The 16400-nt window shown below is 38.4% G+C and overlaps 1 protein-coding gene across 1 annotated transcript; it reads right to left on the reverse strand.

Moving 5' to 3' along the window:
• Positions 1–13371: 13371 nt before the first annotated feature.
• On the reverse strand, positions 13372–15213 carry SLC66A1L (solute carrier family 66 member 1 like). Its single transcript, XM_006188443.2, has 4 exons — positions 15034–15213; positions 14274–14370; positions 13496–13604; positions 13372–13408 (listed from the first exon to the last, which is right to left on the reverse strand). The coding sequence occupies exons 1-4, from the start codon at positions 15211–15213 to the stop codon at positions 13372–13374; spliced, it is 423 nt and encodes a 140-aa protein (XP_006188505.2).
• Between the last annotated feature and the right edge of the window lie 1187 nt (positions 15214–16400).

Genomic DNA, 16400 nt, shown 5'->3' on the forward strand with positions numbered 1-16400 from the left:
TGTCTTCTCATTAGCGCTCAAATACTTACCCACCTCCAAGCCTTGCTCTTCCAACTGCCTGGAATTTTCTTCCTCTTACCTTGATCTACTGCTAACCTACCCATCCTTTTAAGCCCACATCAAATATTCCGTCTTCCTTAAAGCTTTCGGCATTAGTTTGCTAGGGCTGCCATTCGAAGCACCACAGACTGAGTGGCTTAGACAACAGATATTATTTTCTCACAGTTCTGAAGGTTAGAAGACTGAGGGCAAGGGATCAGCTGAGTTGATTCCTTCTAAGGGCTTGGAGGGGAGGACACTCTCTCCTTGGCTTATAGATGGCCGTTTTCTCCCTGTGTCTTCACGTCATCCCCCCTCTGTTGGAGTCTGTATCCAAATTTCCTCTTATAAGACCAGTCATACTGGCTGAGGGCCCACTCTAAAGATTTCATTTTAATTTAATTACCTTCACAGACCTATCTCCAAATACAGTTACAGTCCGAGGCATTAGGAATTAGGACTTCAACATACGAACTTTGGGGGAACACAGTTCAGCACGTAACAGCTGCCTTCTGGTTGCTCATTTTAGCCAAAAGTGATCTCTCTTCCTGTGTGCTGTCTCCACTGCACAGAACACTCAGCAGCAACTGGACTTCAATCTTTGTTCCCCAGCTAAAGATTGTCACATTGCATTTGACATGGTAAGAGTATATCAGAGTAGAAGCGGCTTAGTGACCCCCAGCTACAAGTTCTGCAGAGGCATGGTCACTCACTCACGCCCTGGGTAAGCCTCCTTGCTCCTGGCATCCAGCCTGGGGGGCCAAAAAGGGAACAGGCCTCCCCCTGCTGCCACTGGTTGAGTTGTAAGTTCACCAGGAATCAATTTTATTTTTAACTGAAGTATAGCTGATTTAAAATATTGTATTAATTTTGGGTGTACAGCATAGTGATTCAGTATTTTTCAGATTATATTCCATTATAGGTTATTACAAGATAATGGGTATAGTTCCCTGTGCTGCACAGTATATCCTTGTTGCTTATCTGTTTTATATATAGTACTTTGTATCTCTTGATTCTGCTCCCTTGATTCGCCCCTCTCCCCTGCCCTCTTCCCTTTGGTAACCAAAAGTTTGTTTTCTGGGTCTGTGAGTCTGATTTTGTTTTGCATACACAGTCATTTGTATTACTTTTTAGATTTCACATATAAGTGATACCATATAATATTTGTCTTTCTCTGAGTTATTTCATAAGTCATGGGCATAATATTCTCCAGGTCTATCTACATTGTTGCAAATGGCAGTATTTCATTATTTTTTTATGGCTGAGTAATATTCTGAGAGAGAGAGAGAGAGTGCATCTTCTTAGTCCAGTTACCTGTTGATGGGTACTTGGGTTGCTTCCATACCTTGCCTGTTGTAAATAGTGCTGCTGTGTACATTGGTGTGCAGGTGTCTTTTAAGAATCACTTGTTTTTGATTCAACACCTGTGTATGCCCTGTTGAATTTAATACAGTTACACAATTTAACTAAATGTTATTTAAAGCCATGAAAGATGCGTGCAAAAGGAAGGCATTATTCCTACAAAAATGAAGATGGCTACTTTGGAAAGTCTTGCCAAAAGGGAGCTCCTAAAAATATTGTTCGATTATATGTGAGTGAGACAACTGTAAGAATCAAGGTACAAGATGACAATTACAATCTGGAGGCCTCTGCTATCAGATTATTCTATGAGTGTCTTTAAATACTTGATCTACTCTAATGTAGATATAACTTTAAAGGAACCCAAAACTGAGAAGTGTAGATGATGCTTTATAAATGTGGTTTGTGAAAGACAAGACCAATAACAGACCCAGATTTAAAGAAAAGACTTTTTCCCTCCTACATCAAATGATTCCTGAATGAATACAGTTTTATATTTTAAACTCAAAGAAAATGTCCATGGTATGTATGTATTAGTTTTTTTAAATGACTCTTCATTTTATCTACTGTTTCCAATCAATGATCCAACTCTCCATCCCTCTTGCACAAGCTAAGAGGAACCCCTTGAATGAGCTGCCATGTCGATGAAGGATTGTACTGAGGTGTGGTTTCCATAAACAAAGAAGGCACAAGAGCCGCCTACAGAATTCGCTGAGCTCTGGATAGCAGCTGACAGACCTAAGGCTTGAGGATAATAAAGTAACTTTCCAACCAAAGCAGCTCCGGGCAACAGCTGGCAGCGGCACAGTCCCCGAACAGAGACGTGCTATCTGGAGAGTAGCTGCAGGCCTCATCACAGCCCATCACTCGCCGGACGGGAGAGGGACATCTGCACTGGGGGCCCCTCCCAGCCACGCCCACACCCACAGGTCAGTCCACTCCACAGTGTTTGATCCACTGTTTATGGAACGCCTGCTCACACCAGCCAGTTCCACTTTGAGAAAACTTTGTCATCTTTTCCAGAACCACTTCTCTCCACAGTATCAATGTGTTACCACAGCCCCCCCACCAAGGAAATGAAACATTTTACAATTACCCACAACAGATGGGATGTGTAATCCTCACTCAATCCTGAATGCTTTAAGAGACCAGGATGCCACACAGAAGACATCAGAGTGTTTTTTGTTATTCTGTATGTTAAAAGATAAGAACCACTGCTGATTGTGGAATAAAGTTAGAAATAGAGGGAGTAATTCCCACGGATTTTCAGGTCAACTAAAATGTAGCCAGTTGCAGAAAACCTTGATGGGAAACCCACTCTTTGTTTTGTAACTGATGGACCTGGTTGGGGCAGAATGTTCTGGAATGAACATGCTGCAGGGAGGAAGAGGCATGGAAGCATCCGAGCACCCAAAGAGCAGTGACAAAATGAAGTTTCCCGCCACACCGTGGAGGAGGCTGCAGTTTGTACTCTGCAGTTCCTTCTCATTAACCAATAATGGCTCTGCCCCCGGCACCACCCGACTGGGCCATCCTGGTCTCTGCCTGCAGTATAGAATGAACTGTGCTGCCGCCTGGAATGCTTTTCTAAAGTAAAAAGTTAAGTAGATTATTAACTCTGACACTACATACAGAATTACACTGCAAATCATCAGCTATTTCCCCCTCATATTAAATCTGAGATACAGGAAATTAATCTGCCTCCCACAGTTCTCTCACCCCATTACTTATCTATAAACCTACTTCTTTTCATTCTTCTCCAAGTTCTTTCTCATTCTTGTTTCCCTTTCCTGATCTTTGCCTTCCTTTTCTTAATGTTCTACACCCAAAGGAATTAAAACCAACAAATAAAACTCTGGAGTTGAATATAGAGAATAGCCAAAGAATTCTAAAGCTGGAAAGCCTATTAAAGATGTCATTCAGTTCCATCCATTATTGACAAGCAAACTGAGGGGCGAAAGCTGGTTAGGGCAGAATTCTTTGGCTTTAGAAGTTCTGTTTGCAGCTCTCTAGTTGGTGCTAGTACAGGGACTGACTAAAGCAAAGACCATGCTGCACTCTGATTTGCTGAGGGTCTTTCCTCCAGAGAACAGCACATCTCAGATGTCCCAGGTGAGATGGCTCTGTCACCTGGAAAACATTTTAAAACTACTGTTTATCATCAGTAGACTGCAATGACATTTATGCCTCCTTAATTCTAAAATCACATCTAGGCACAGTGAGGACTCATGTGAAAACTTCATTTAATAAGGTCCTTCTCCTCACCAGAAGGAGTTAAATAAACACCTTCATGAGATGCACACTTTTTACAATCCCACATTTAAAAAAGCCCCAGATCTCTCAGAAGAGCAACAATAAAAAGACAGAGAGTACCACATGCTAGGACTGTGTGGTATTCTTGTCAGCACTCTGAGTCATGGGGGAATTCAATCTCTCTTGGGGAATGGACATTTTTCTCAGTTTAAACAAGAATAAAATTCATCTTTTGAATACTCTGAACATTTCCCCTCTTCTATATTTTTTTTATTTGCTTTTGCTTCATATTTGGCCAGATTACTTCCTGCCTTTGTCCTTGAATTTCTCATCTAAGTGATGTTCTACCTTTGGCTTAGAAATTTTTAGAATTAAGTCAAGGCTGTGTTTCCCAACACAAAATTCTATATTATGGTACAAATAATGAAAAATACTACAGAAAGCTCCTCAGTCTTTTTCATGTGGTAACCAACCCCCAAGGGAGACCAGATTCATTGCTTTTATTTATTTTAAATGAAGGATCAGTTTTACAAGTAAGAAATGGAGTGAAGTTGTACTAACTTCCCTCCTTCACACCGAGGGTCAAACAGACAATGAGGAGGTTCTATGCCACTGGCATCCAACATTAGTTTGGCTCAGGGGGCTCACTGAGAGGAAGAAGTGAGGGTAGAGACAATCGCAGTCACTCTTTGAAGCTGGTTGAACCCAACTTAGCCCCTCCAGGGCCTGAAACCACCCTGCCATTCCTTAGCAGAGGGACAGCTTTCTGGTGTGACATGGATATCACATGGGCTACAGAGATTCCACCCAATGCCAGGGCATCCTGCTGCGAAATGGAGGGCAAGAGAGGCACTAAAAGCAGAGACCTGACCTACAGATGAAGGAGGAATAGCGTGAACACCCTCAATCTCAGGCACAGAATCAGAAATCAAAGCAGAAAGTTGGAGGGCAGAGAATGAATCCAAATCTCATTCCCTCTCAATTTAAAAGAATTTTAAAAGAGTTTTCTAAGAGCAGAAACTGCCACCAAGGGTGTAGGAGTCAGGCTAGCTCTGGTCCATGACTGGTCTGACAAAGGCTAACTCTTACCCAGATGTCCAATAAAAACACTTAGCAAGTATCATTTCCATAAGGCTTTGTCTACTCGAAACACAAGCCAATTGTTTGGGTCCAATTTATGAAGCAGGGTCTTACGAAGGTTATGGGGTGAGGAGGCCTGATGACAACTAAATTGCCTTAAATGGAGCTCAAAATACCACCTTAAACATTCTCCTCTCCCAAGAAATGCTTAATCATAAATCAAGTGACTCAAAACGTATTAAAAATGACAAATAGAGCAAGCACTTACATCTCATTTTTTTCTTTTTAATTCACCAATGCATCAAAGATTTCTGAAGGACATTATTCCACACACAAAAAGAGATGAAGTGCACCAGGAATGCAAGATTCCAAGGATAAAAGAGGAGATTAAAAATCAAATGGTGGACCAGGCTTCATGCTGAAAATTAGTCTGAAAATAGACATACTCATTTTAAGACAAGGAGATGAGGACTGTCTGCTCTGAACTTGTAAGGAGTGGTGAATCTCACAATAATTGGACACATGTTTTTCATCTTAGAAGAACTTATGAATCCATTTTAATGCATTAAAGTTCATGGGTACTATTTGTCCACAAGTAAGCTTTTTCCTCCTTTTCCCCCCTATGCTTACTTTAATGGGGTTTTGATTCAATGGGGGGGGGGGCCTTCTAAAACTCACTAATGTTTCCTGAATTGCCATTAGGCTAGCTTTAGAAGGAGTTTTAAAGCATGTGCTAAATGAAACTTTCTGTCTAAGAATCTTTAATATTCTAGTACTTTTGAGTAACAAGTTATTTTTATGTGTCCCTGCTTTTATTGGTAGAACTTCATTCTCAGCAATAAGAATTATGAAGTGCCTCGCTCAAGATGCAAATTTGTCTTGACCTGGAATAGATTAGAAAGTGGATCAGGCAGGAACGTCCAGCCTGGCAAATCATAACACACCTCTTCAACAGGTACTGATTCTGAGCCCTCGGAGGGCTCCGTGTGGGGAGGAAGGAAGAGAGGGTTTTCCGGGAACAACTCTTATTTCTTCTCCCTTCCTAGTGATTACAAATACCAAGCATATTCACCCAATTCTAAAGGTTTTTTTCACAACCTTTTTCAGTCTGCTTGGAAACATCTGTTTTTAATTGCATTTGGACTTGAAAACTAATTTTGGGTGAGGTTGGGTTCAGGCTCCAATCAAGTTGGAGCTGAGAGACTATTGCTTATCCACGCATCCCAAAACTCAAGAGAGGCTTGAGGCCAAGGATACCACACTTTCTGAATGCATACAAGAGGCACATGCATTTAGAAGTGAAAAAGGAATGGCTTAATTCTCTCAGGGAAATTTCTTTAAGGCCAATGATTTTGGGTTTTAGGTTACAGCTTTTAGACTCAGGATTCAACTTTGGGAAAGGTCATTTAGAGGACAACACCCTCCCATGCATTCCAATACATGGAGCAGGAGATTAAGCATTCATATGATCAAATTAAAATCAAAACAGTATTTTGGGTTGTTCATTGACAAGATCATAAATCCAGCCCACTCCCCCAATTTGAAAGGAATTGAAACAAATACGCTCTCTCTTAACCACGATGGCATGGAGTTCTCTGCCCTCCATCTTACTAGAAGGTGAAGAAAGGAGAATGAGTCAAGAATTCCCCTTTGTGCAGGTTTTGGGACTACCTTTCCCACTCCAGGACCTGCTGAGGATGGCACCTCTGGAATTGGTCCCAACCTTGTCACTCACTCAACGGTGTATTCCTAGTATCCACTCTTGCCTCAAAGTATCCAATTTTAAATGAAGCTTTTATTTTTCTGCTACACACACACACACACACAAAAACACACACACACAAACACACACATACACACAAAACCAAAACCAAACAAACAAACAAACAAACAAAAAAACATTTTGGGAGTACTTGCTAGTGATCTATGGCAAAGTAATAAAAATCATAAAGAGCTGCTAAAGGACAGAAAGCTGTTTTGATTTTCTTTTATTGCTGAATCCAAAAACTAACTGCAAACTTCATGCCAAGGATTCTTAAGTGATTATTTGATACTCTGACAATCCAGAACACGAGAGCTGGGTCCCTCACTTTGCAATTCTGAAAGACAGCTAGTGCCAGTTTTATCAAGCTGGTCAACAATAAGCACCCCTATGTTTTCTGACACAGACATCGGTGAGTAAAAGACAAACATAATATTTCAATTTGATTTCATAACTATTATAAATTTTAATAACCTAAGTTACTGAAAACAAAGAGTGCCCCCATATTTGTTCCCTACATTCAAGGGATGTAGGTTTAAACACTATTGTTAATTTTCATTAAATTTATTATGCAGTTGTTCCAAATGACTATTACCATAAACTGTTCATTCTAAAGATTCACTTTTATTGACACAAGGCAGAGCACTAGTTACCATTTATGAATTCGAAGTGTTCTCTGTAGAGATTTTCAGAGGTGGCCTGACTCTTTTTCTTAATACCTGCCATTATAATCTAACTAGAATTTCATATCTAAAATGCACCACTTTCTTTTTTTTTCTTTTTCAGTTTTATTAGGTAGAATTATTGTGGTTTGACTGCACATACACATTATATTACATGTAAATACATATATACAGTATACACCACATTTTTTTAGTTTACATATGTGTACTAATTGTTTCTAAGAACGGTTTAGAGCTTTAGCTTTTTAAACTTACATAGTTATCAAAGGAATAAAGCCAACTACAAAATAAGAATCAACAGAATGCGGTAATCCAATCATAAAGGACATTCAAATGTGCTAAACATATTCAAGAAATCAGTCATCTTAGTTATAAATAATAATTAGTTCATTTGTGTCCTTATTGTTGTTGTTATTGTTTAGATTCCTCATATAAATGATGTCATATGGTATTCTTCTTTCTCTCTCTGGCCCACCTCTCTCAGAATGACAATCTTCAGGTCCATCCATATTGCTGCAAATGGCATTTTATTATTTTTTATGGCTGAGTAGTGTTCCATTGTATATATGTACCACATCTTCTTTATCCATTCATCTGTTGATGGGTATTTGGATTGTTTTCATGTCTTGGCTATTGTAAATAGTGCTGCTGTGAACATTGGGGTGCATAAAGTGCACCACTTTCAATGCTTAATCTTGGCTCAATTTTTTTTATCTGATGAACCAAAGATAACTGAGGAAACTGCATCTGAATTTGATCCCCTGATAAAATGCTGATAACCTAGAAGACTTTGGAAAAGTCTTCCTTTATAAATGAGTATCTCAAGTATAATAATGAAATGGCCACACCATTAGCTATTTAGACTTCTTAGAAGAGGCCATATAATGTACATGTTTATTCCCAAATGGCATTTTGATGGCAAAGGGTACCAAAAAAAAAAAAAAAAAAGTCAGTACAAAAGACTCTCAAACTTCCAAGAAGTCAGGGAAGATGATGCACAAGGCAGGTGCTCCTATGAACACCGGGCAGCTGGTGCCTTTAAACCCACACTGAGTCCCTACATGCAGTTCCCCACTGCGGCTAGCGCAAACAGCAAAATGGAGTCCCCTCAGGAGACCTTTGGAGCTAATAGAAGTGAGGATGATACTAGTTCTCACTACATAATTCATAGCTTCACAAAAGTTTTAAATGTATATTTCTTTAGCATTTATGACATCTTCTGATTATAAAAATATTATATGCTCATCATGGAAATATTGGAAGATGTAGAAACCATGAAGACTAAAATAATATCACTCATAATATCAATTCTCAGAGATAATATTCTGGTTTATTCCTTTCTGTCTTTTAATGCAAGGTACATGACTACATATACAATACACATAAAACTTCATCCTTCTTTTTCTCCACTATTATATATTGTAAGAATTTCTTCATGTCATTAAAAATTTATAATCAACATTTTTTTTAATGACTTTAGAACATTTCATTGTAAATGACCATTTAGGTTGTCCTCAGTCTTACAGACAGCCTTGTGACAAATTTCTGAGTAGGTACATCTTCTTGCATTTTTCTAGTAATTTCCTTAGAATAGATATCTAGATGGGAAATTCATACTTTGAAGGCTCTTGATACAAACTGCTAAAATGTCTTCCAGAAAGGCTGTAGAAATTTACACATCTACTCAGCAGAGTATGGGTGTGCCAACAAGCTCGGCCCTTATCAGCTTTGATTCCCACAGTTTATGTTTGCTAATTTGATAGACTAAAAAGGTCTATTATTTTTGGTCTATTCATTTTGCCTGTATTCAATTCCTAGAGAGGTTAAGTTATTTATCATGTATGTTTTAATTATTTCTATTTCTTCTTTAATTATCTGTTTTTAAGTCCTATGTAAATCTTTCTTTTAGACTTCTTTTCTTCTCAGTTATGGAAATTCTTATTAACATTCTGTTATTCACCATGTGTATTTCCTAATGTGTCCTTCATGTTCTGATTTTATATCTATATTTGATGTCCAGACATGTTATAGTTAATTCTACAGATCTTTTCTCACCCATTTCCTTCAAGATTAGAAAGTACCAAATTTTAATATTTAAAATATCTCATATGTGTGATATTGGTGTCAGTTAATGCCTTTTTAAGTGTCATTTAGAACCTATCACTTAGCTCCAGTATTGGATTGGGAGTTAGTAAATGCTTACCTACTATGAAGCTGCCTCTTGGGATCATTTTCAAGGCAATTCTGAGGGAGAGACCATGGTAATCTCCCTCGAAGAGAGTGCTGTTTCCACAAAACTTCTTTATTCAGAGTCTGCAGTGTGCTTCATTGTTGCTATTACTGGATTATTTATTCCTCTTGGGTTATATACATATCAAGAGCTATATGTTATATATTATATACATTACCTTTTGCAATACTTCATTTCAAAATACTGATCAGTGTGTAAGAATATTTGGACCATGTGGAAATTCAAATGTATTGCTTAAAGAAAAGTATTATTGTATTCCCACTAAACGTTCAAAAATTTAGTTAGAGGCTTCAATTTCCAGAACCTGACAGAATGAGAGAATATATAACTGGGAAACTCAAGTAATCCTTGGATGGTTAAAAAGGCAGGAAGATAAAATGCACATCTCCAAGTTGAGTCCTTTCTGCATTGCCGCAATGAAGTATGTCAGCTGCAAAATGCAAGGGAATAGTGAGTTTTTCACAAGTTGAAGCAACCACCATACCCATTCCAAATGCTTTGTATAATTTGTTGTGACTTCATTATATTAATGTTAATATGCAAGCCCAGCCAAACAGATTCAGACTAAAATTCTAGCTGATCTCTATTCTGCTGCCTAACCCGAAAGGAGCTTAACAAACAAAACAATCTGACCAAGAATCAATTCAACACTATGACTTCCATGTCATTGGTCCCAAGTGTACTCCTCAGTCATCTTCCAAAGGTAGACAGAAAGAGCTAAGAAGCATTTTTGATTGATCAGAGCATACAGAACAAATAATGTACTTACATTTCTATACAGTTGGGGGAATCAAGATCTTAAGTAAAATATACAGGATCTATAGTCACAAATAAAGCCTGCCATTTCAATTATGCCAAGAGCATCCTAAAAGCAATAACGCAGAAAGAATGATAGCATTAAGGAGCAATGCAAACATACTTTAGGATCTAAGTATTTTAAAGGGACTGGGAGTCATTAGAGAAAACTGGTATGGAAATTTTTTTTCCCTGTGTCTTTGTTATTTTGGAGACAATGAATACTAAGCATCTTTTTCTAGGATGGATGGTAGTCCCTAATAAGATAGTAAAGTCACTTATCTGTCTGCTCAGAGATGCTAAGTTGTTTTGAAAAAAGACAATTAAATTTTTTTTCTTAAGTAACTTCAGTATGGGTTTATTTACCTGGTTTCCATGTGGATTTCTGAGTCAGCCCCATGGAACCTGTTCTTTGACCAATATAAAATAATCTGCCTGGGGGAGGGGCTATGTGGGCAGGTTCACCAGCAGGATGGGCCTCTGCAGTTTGGGTCAGGCCTTCCTGCCCACCAAGCTCTTCCACGAGGGGAGAGGATGCCCTCTGGATTTTCATGTATCTAGATTTTACCAACCCTGATCAATTCTGGTGTGCCAGTTCATAATTTGTGAAATCCCAAAGGCTTAAAGTTTCTTAGATGTAGTTCAAAAAGTTAATAAAAATTATTTCATGAATTTTTTTATTGGGAGAACATGGAAGGGGTGTGGATTCCTCCCAGCCAACTCTCATGTCTTCTTTGAAATAAGATATTTCCTAGACTAACTTTAGCACATCCACAATATCTTTGCAGAGGTTATAAGATTAACAACAGTGAAAAACTGCAAAAATATTTCTAAAGTAACCCCAAAAATGGATCCAAAAGAAAGAGCTTATGGCTCTCATATGAAAATTCCCTTTTACACTCCCGTTGAAGTCCTATGTCAATTCTTCAGTAATACTGGGTATCACCACTGACAGCACAATGAACACCAGTCCCCCGATCACACATAAATTCTGCGGGCTCCTACTCCCTCGTGCTTGAAAACAAACAAACGAGGCAATGGTGAATAAATGCCAAACGCCACTGAACTGATACCCAGCGGGACATTGAAAGGAATTACTGCAGCTAAATAGCACTTATCTGGTATTTAATCTCCAGAATACTTGCATTTCTGGGATGGCTCCACAATAAAACTTATCCAGGAAAAAAAAAAAAAAACATCATTTTCTTAGAACTCAGTGTCACCAAGTACATCTGGGAAGAGTGGCCACAGGTAGCGCCTGATGAACTGTGGTGATTATCTGAATCGATGACAGGAAAGGACAGTGCTGTTTAATTGCCCAGCTACATGTTTATAAGTTCAGTGCCTCCATACTAGTGCTGACTGGCCTTGGGAGGGGACAGCAGACAAGAACACTGCAGACAGAGATGGAGAGGGAAGACAGTGCTGGATAGGAGAGAGGAGATGAAAAGTGGTGTGAGTGGCAGCAATAGCCAGCAGAAATTACAAGCAGTAACAGGGAGGGTGATCCAGGCCTCAGAAAGAAGGAAAGAGGCAGCCAAAAGACGTGTACTTGAGACAGAGAAAAGGCAAAGTGACCAAGGGAAACCCAGACACCACTGGGACATGCCAAGCAGGGGTCCTGCGATGGTGGAAAGAGGAGTCATTCAATCAAATTCTTAACAAACACCTACATTTCTAGGGACCAGGAATGCAAAACTGAATAATTCATGCCAGTGCTCCAAGATGCTATAAACCAAGTAATTACCTCCTAAGGACCACATCTCCCATATCCACATCTAGATCACTCAACGTTCAATCAGCAGTGCCAGACAAGGTACAGTTTGGAAAGCTCTCCAAGGAAAAAAACAAAAAGCAGCTGGTCTATAAACCATAAGAACAGAATGACTCCTTCTCCATGGGCGCTGACTGGCTCTGGTCTTACTCTGCCAGGTAATAATAAAAGCATGCAAACTTCCAGGAATGAGGATCAAACTGAATATTCTTGTTTAGGGAGCTAGGAAATAATGGGATATAGAACCTTAACAAATGTGAAAGGTGAAACCAAAAATAAAAACTAACATACAAAAAGCCTATGTTGAAGTAGAGAACTTGGTCCCTTATTAATCAGACTGATGTCTACCATGGGATGCCAGGAACAGAGTTAAATCCTTACAGTTTTAACTTCTGCATCTGATTTTTAATTTTTTAGTTACATTGCATCTGTATTAGGGTTAGTATCAGTAGACACCAGACACACAGATGTCTGATTGCAAGATTCTGGGTAAATCATTCCCACTTTAACATCAAACTGATGAAGCATTTATTTAAAAACATTTGTGGAGTTATAACTGCAAAGGTAGAACTCACGGTTTTGTGCATATTACAACCACATGTTAAGACAATAGACTTCAATAAAAAAATCACCTTCAAACCCATTTTGTATCTGGGGGATTTGCTTTATCCCCTAACACCCCAGGTTTGAGGAACAATCGAGCACACGTTCCTTTACAAAACTTCATTTTCTGTTGAACCCTGCTTTGACCCTAAGTTTAACATCATTCCAAATTCAGTCTATTTTGCTCACACAAGATATTGCAGCCAAGCAAAACTCTGTCCCAGAAACCTCATAAATTGTATGAGCTGCTCAATTTAGGCCTAAGGGAGTAAACTGAAGAGAGCTTAGCCTGTCATACTGTTTTAGACTGCCTCAGAAATTCAGCATTAGTTCTAGATTGATTGAACTAGTTATGGTGGTGACCATGTGTGTACAGATACACATATGTATGCACACACACACACACACACACACACACGTATCTCATTATTTTAGTGTTTTTTTTTTTAACCAAGTAGTGACTTGACTTTAGTTCTTGATGCCCTACTTTATTTAATATACTTAGGTGTTGGGTGGAAGGACACTGAGTGAGCACACCCACTTATTTTATAATTCATTCCATTCCACCACTATTCACCAAATGCCTGCTGTGTGCTAGGTCCTAGGGACTCAGTATTGAACAGACGGAGGTAGACCCTCTTCTTACGAAGTTATGATTCACATGACACGAGTTACAGTGTGAATTGGTCAGATAAATTCCTGACATCACCTTATGCCGACTTTGAAATCTAACGCTTCTACTCACCAGCTTTGCAACCTTGATTCAGTGTATTCATGCCTCAGTTTCCTCATCTGTATAACGGAAGTTGCTGTGAAGAATTAGAGCAAAGAGCACATGTAAAAGGCCTAGCACAGTACCTGGTGCACAACTGGAGGGTGTCCCCTGCCTTCCTCACCATAGTCCCCCGTGGGCTTTGGAGATGATTTTGTAGGTTTCAGTACCTGTTCTCGCCCTTGTAATAGTTACGGCCACCAGGAGGCAGTAAGAAATGGGCCCCATGAATCCTAAGGAGAGAAGCGCACTACTGTCCTTGACATGGCTGAAAACAAATTTCACTTTTGTGTTGGTTCATAAATGAACAAATGAAGAAACAAACAGTTTAACAGTCATTTAAAGAAACTGTAATCAAAGCAAAAGTAAAAATGATCGTATTCAGTTATTTGACAAATACATGCTGATGTCCTATTCTGTGCCAGTCTCTGAAAATAAAAATAGTACCTGCCCTACTGCAGTGTGAAGGTTGGAAGAGTTACAATAGCACTGACAAGCAGTAAACACTTAGGAGCTATTTGAAGTTAGGATTTGGGGGAGGATATGTTTCAGGAGTGGCCAAGAGAGAAAAAGTGGTACTATTTAACACCTACAGAAATCTTTCTAAGAATATTTGACTTTTCCTGCCAATCTCTTACCTAGAGGAACCAAAAGTTTTCTGATCTAATATTTCTGATCATTTTTTCAATCACATAGGCCAACTGAAATAAAAGATAAAATAGCATGGAATCTAAATATGCCACATCCTAAAATTCTGAAAGGACTCATTGGGATGATTAAGAGAAATGTTATGCCTTATCAAAGTCTACCTTATTGCATTGAAAATAACTCTAAAATGTTCTATTGGTTTTTAAATGAGAAAAATGTCAATTACGAATAGAAGTATTAGAATGAACTGTTACCGATCTTAAACGTTTTCTTCTGGTTCTTTAACTTACAGTATGCAAATTGTAAGGGCATGATTCTATCCATGTTCATGTAGAAGGGGGCTGTAAAAATCTGGAGTGGTAAATAAGGATGGACATCCATGAATATAAAATCCAAAGCCACTATGATCCAATGTCTTTGGTGTATGAAGGTGACAAAGCCATTTACGCAATTAAATACATTAACAGACATTTTAAAAGCTCACAAATCTTCCATTTTATTTTTTTTCCATTTGAATATGTTTGCAGAGATGTTTGTCTGTAGCCACTGACTATTTTTAATGATTACTCCCAGTTATGGACTATCTGTCAGCATCTGTGGATTGTTCTTCAGCATTAGTATAAAAAAGAATAAGATATCCCCTAATGGCAGCATATCATGTTCAGCTACCTTGAGGCAAGAAAATATTAAAACTGGATGAAGACAAGAAATTAAAACTGGATGTAGGTTTTTTGTTTTAAAGAACAGCTGAAAACAAATATCTGAAAACAGACTGGCCTCTTTTCTAGTCTAAACAAGTTGCAACATTAAGCAGGTTGTCAGAGAAAGTACAAGATTTTTCATGTAATATTTGAGGTATATTTAAAAAGTTAACCGTTGTTTATCTGAAAGTCACATTTACCTGAGGGTCTATATTTTCATTTGCCAAATCTGGGACACCTGTACATGAAGCCCTCCGTGCATACATAACACAAAACTTTCACTCTTTGAAGATTAATCCTGAGAAAGGTTTACCTGAATATGCAGTTGGTTAGTCAGGTAGCAGCCTATAAAATTTGTCAGATCCCCACCTACCTGGCACAGCAGAAGGCTCATGGAGAGTGCTTTTTCCACTTTTCCATGTCTGTAGACAACATAGAACTCACTTGACAATTGACAAATAAATACTTGGAGCATAGAACTTAACGAGGCCATTCAGTACCAAGTACAAACAAAACTGATGAGGTACAGCTTAAAACATCCCATTCACTCCTAGTCAAGGCATCCTTGTCAAAAATCAGTTGGTCATAAATGTATGGGTTTATTTATGGATTCTCTATCCTATTCCATTAAATCTACATCTATTGTTATGCCAGTACCACACTGTTACCACACTGTTTTGATTACCGTAGCATTGTCATAACTTTTAAAGTTGGGAAGTGTGAATCCTCCAACTTTGTTCTTCTTTTTCAATACTGTCTTGGCTATCCAAGTTCCCTTCCAAGTCCATATGAATTTGGGGATCATCTTTTCCATTTCTGAAAAAAAAAAAACAGGCTGTTGGAACTTTGATAGGGACTTCATTGGCTCTGTAGAGCACTTTGGATAGAATTGCCTTTTAATAATATTAGGTCTTCCAATCCATAATCATGGATTATGTATTTCCATTTATTTAAGTCTACTTTAATTTCTCTTAGCAATGTCTTACAGTGTTCAGAGTACAAGTCTTTCACCTGCTTGGTTAAATTTACTTCTAGGTATATTATGCTTTGGATGCTATTATAAATGGAATTGTTTCTTAATTTCCTTTTTGGATAGTACATTGCTGGAGTATAAGAAACACAATTGATTTTCTGTGTTCATCTTGTACCCTGCAACTTTGCTGCATTCATTTATTAGCTCAAGTAGTTTTGTGTGTGTATGTGTGTGTGTGTGTGTGTGTGTGTGTGTGTTCTTTGCAATTTTCTATATATAGGACCATGTCATCTATGAATAGAGACAGTTTTACTTTTTCCTTTCCAATTTGGATGTCTTTTATTTCCTTTTCTTGCCTAATTGCTCTGGCTAGAACATCCAGTGCAATGTTGAATAGCAGTGGTGAAAGTAGGCACCATTTTATTGTTCCTCATCTTAGGGAGAATGCTTAGTCTTTCACCATTGAGTATGATCTTAGCTGTGGGGTTTTCATAAATGCCCTTTATCATGTTGAGGAAATGGCCTTCTATTCCTAGCTTTCTGAGTGCTTTTATCATGAAAATCCATGTCTGGATTTTCTCAAACATGTTTCCTGTGTCAGTTGAGATGATAGTGTGGCTTTTTCACTCTATTAATGTGGTGTATTATATTGATTGATTTTCATATGTTTACCCATTCTTGCATTTTTAGGTTAAACCCTACTTGTC

This window comes from Camelus ferus, chromosome 1 (assembly GCF_009834535.1).
Source record: "Camelus ferus isolate YT-003-E chromosome 1, BCGSAC_Cfer_1.0, whole genome shotgun sequence".
Taxonomy (NCBI): domain Eukaryota; kingdom Metazoa; phylum Chordata; class Mammalia; order Artiodactyla; family Camelidae; genus Camelus; species Camelus ferus.

Excerpts from the sequence above, each read along its gene's own strand:
- SLC66A1L (XM_006188443.2), bottom strand. The coding sequence starts at position 15,213 with ATGGCCTCGTTAAGTTCTATGCTCCAAGTATTTATTTGTCAATTGTCA. Across the intron at positions 14,371-15,033 it reads CTAACCAACTGCATATTCAG|ATTTTTACAGCCCCCTTCTA; the intron begins GTAAACCTTTCT and ends TTACCACTCCAG. Across the intron at positions 13,409-13,495 it reads AAAGCCCACGGGGGACTATG|CAACTTCCGTTATACAGATG; the intron begins GTGAGGAAGGCA and ends AATTCTTCACAG.